The 3507-nt window shown below is 45.2% G+C and overlaps 1 protein-coding gene across 1 annotated transcript; it reads left to right on the forward strand.

Moving 5' to 3' along the window:
• Positions 1–726: 726 nt before the first annotated feature.
• Positions 727–2027, forward strand: LOC129135293 (sperm protein associated with the nucleus on the X chromosome N2). The gene is given in 2 exon segments (XM_003317471.6): positions 727–897; positions 1540–2027. Coding segments are annotated over 2 exon segments (483 nt in total). The 5' UTR covers positions 727–822; the 3' UTR covers positions 1948–2027.
• The last annotated feature ends 1480 nt before the right edge of the window (positions 2028–3507 follow it).

Raw genomic sequence — 3507 nt, forward strand, 5'->3', positions numbered from 1 at the left:
TATTTACTCCTTCCCCCACCCCACATACTGGTAGAATTCATGTTGGGATACTACATTTACTGTGAACATACACCCCTGATTTGAAACAAGACTAGGATGCAAGGTAAAGAATGTTAATTCACTAAAGTTTTGACAGACTGAGGCCATTGTTTCAGATTGGAAATAGGAAACTTAAAAGAACTACATGGACATTGGGTAAAAGAACATGGGTTGAAATTTGCCTGGCAGTAGCCCAAGAGTAAATGGTCTTCAAGGTGCATATGAAGGAACTGTAAGAGGGAAATGGGATAATTCACATCTCCACCAATAATTAAATGTAGCCACACTAGCTTGGGGGATTTGAGGTGAGACATCTAAAATACTAAGTCATGGTGAGGGCTGGAAGACAAAAGAATGAATCACTTAATAGGAATGGCTGTGGGGAAGGGCTTGACAGAATCAACCTCTCACTTCCATGTGAACCACGAACATTAAACATGGAGAAATGAGGAGCGGCAGCAGATCAGTTTGGGATGCATCTTCAGGGGATGCTGAAACAACAGCAGCATTTGGTTTCCTCTACACCCCTGTCACCCCTCCCCTACAAGCCCAGGGAGTGGTCAGCAGTGGTGCTTTGTGATGTCTAAGCCACCCTTGGACTGCCATTGGCTGGGACACTGCCTGTATGATCAAACAAAGCTCAAGGGTGTGGCTTTGCCTTGTCACCAGGAGGGTATATATAGGGAGGGCAAGAGCTCTGGGCCACTGGGAAGCTTCAATATAGCTGTGGAAGTCTGGACTCTACAAGATCCTGCTGTAGACATTCAACAACCAACCAGAATCATGGAAAAGCCCACTTCAAGCACCAATGGGGAGAAGAGGAAGAGCCCCTGTGACTCCAACAGCAAAAATGATGAGGTAAGATTGTTAGGTTTTGAAGCGAAGGCGAGGGTGAAAGAAAGACACACAGAGAGGGGGCAGCTCAAACAGCAACACAGGAATACTGCAGACGCTTGTGGAAGTGGGGGATCAGCTTAATGCCAGATCCCACCACCGCTTACAGCCTGGGGTACTTACAGGTATGGGTGGGAGGGATCTGGGCAGTATGGCTTGCTGCCCGGCAGGATATTGATAAGATGTTCTTATGATCAGGTGGTTTGGCCCTTTTTCTGGTGGAATATCGTTGTGGTGTTCCTTAGAACTTTGCCAAGCAAGATATGATAGGGATGTTTCTTTAGTTGGGCCTTTGTCTGCCTTGTGGACAGGTGGTTAGGCAGGATGTTTCTCACGGCCTGAACCCCCATGGGATGTTTCACTTTGACCAAGGTCTGCAAAATAGCAAAGAACTTACAAAATGGTGCAGTTTGGACTAACAGATGATCCTACCCATGCTCCTCTTCTTCCCCATAGATCCCTACCCTGTGATTCAACCTTGTTCTTCTCTGGATCGAACCCCTTCCTCAACCTGCATTCCTTCTCATAAAGCCCCCCTTGCTATCCAGTCTCTATCCTATTCACCCAAAATAATGTCTTTCTGGCCTCTCCCTGTTTTCTTAACAGATGCAGGAGACACCAAACAGGGACTTAGTCCTCGAACCGAGTTTGAAAAAGATGAAAACATCAGAATATTCAACAGTATTAGTGTTGTGCTACAGGAAGACTAAGAAAATACATTCAAATCAACTGGAGAATGACCAGTCCTGAGAGAACTCCATCAATCCAGTCCAAGAGGAGGAGGACGAAGGATCCTCACAGGAGGACGAAGACCTAGACTCATCTGCAGAATCTTCAAAGCAGGATGAAGACCTACAATTACCTGAAGGATCTTCACAGGAGGATGAAGACCTAGGGTTATCTGAAGGATCTTCACAAGAGGATGAAGACCTAGACTCATCTGAAGGATCTTCGATGGAGGAAGAAGACCCAGACTCATCTGAAGGATCGTCAGAGGTGGGTGAGGAAGACTAATTAAACATGGAGAAACCAAATTGGACATATCCTCACCACCAACGGTGATGATTACAATAAAATCAAGTTTGAGAAGCTGATGGCTGCATATATCTATGCCTGTTTTCTGATGGTGGGGGGGAAGGGAAGGGAAGAGGTAGGCATTTGAGAAGGGAGGGATATGAGGTCCTGTAGGGTTGGTGGACAGACTCGCAGGTTGACAGTAAGCCAGACATTGTAAATAAGGCCTGGGGGAGCACTGATTCCTAAAGAAAATTTTCTTCTTAAAATTTCCTCTCACAGGAAGTGGAGATGTGTATATGTTCATGCAACTGTACCCGGCAGCACATAGTTCTGCTGAATGTACATATCAAAGGTATTCCCATCCCTTTTCCATTTGATATTTTCCTAGGTTAGAAATATATGCTTTATAAAGAGTTAATGTTCTGTAAAACACAAAGCACAATACAGACATACACAGACACCTCTGCTCACTCTCTCTAGAGGGATACAATTAAAAACATTGGTTATAGGGCCGGGCACAGTGGCTTGCGCCTGTAATCCCAGCAGTTTGGGAGGCTGAGGTGGGTGGATCACCTCAGGTTTGTGAGGTTTTCAAAGAAAGATCTTGATCAAAAGAGGGAATGTGAAAGCTGACTGTGCGAATGAACCAGCTTCTCCAGTGCCAATGAGCCTCATTTCAAAGCAGTGGAGATAATTAGAAAATTGTACTGTTACTATAAAAGAATAACAAAAGGGGGAAATTGTAAGGGTAACTAAACATAAAATTGAGATTTTCCTGTTGCCAAAAGAGCAAGAAGAGACCTTCCCCATTTCACTTTCCTTAGAGCATTTCCTTGAGAAAATTTGTATTTATAAATTCTTCCTTTGATATGTAAGCCTCTGGCCACCCTATAACCCAGGAATGTCTTGAACTTGAACTCCAGGCCTCAAGTGATCCTCCAGCCTCAGCCTCCCAAAGTGTTGGGATTACAGGTGTGAGCCACCAAGCACCGCCACCAGGAATGTCTTTCTTCAGGGCCACGGAGCCATCTCTTTGAAAGGTGAACGTTGAGGAAGATGATGTCTTTGTCTCCCTGTCACCAGGGGAGTTTAACTTAGGTGCCTTGCTCCAAGCCGTAAGCACCTGCTTGTCATAGAGATATGAGTTTTATTTTTCCTTCAGATAAAGGCAATTAACTAACACAGATGGGTACTCCAGTTACTCGATGAACTTAGGACTTGCCTGGGAGCATTTAGTGTTCACCCTTGGCTGCTGCTGTACAACAAGGCCAATTACCTACATATCTGGACTTTCTGATTTCTGCTACCACTTTTTATTTTTTGTTTTGTTTTTGTTTGTTTGTTTTTGAGGTGGAATCGCCCTCTGTTGCCCAGGCTGGAGTGCAATGGTGCAATCTCAGCTCATTGCAACCTCTGCCGCCCAGGGTCCAGCGATTCTCCTTCCTCAGCCTCCCGAGTAGCTGGGATTACAGGCATGCACCATCATGCCCAGCTAATTTCTGTATTTTTAGTAGAGACGGGGTTTCACCATGCTGGCCAGGATGGTCTCGATCTCCT

Source organism: Pan troglodytes, chromosome X (genome assembly GCF_028858775.2).
Source record: "Pan troglodytes isolate AG18354 chromosome X, NHGRI_mPanTro3-v2.0_pri, whole genome shotgun sequence".
Lineage (NCBI taxonomy): Eukaryota > Metazoa > Chordata > Mammalia > Primates > Hominidae > Pan > Pan troglodytes.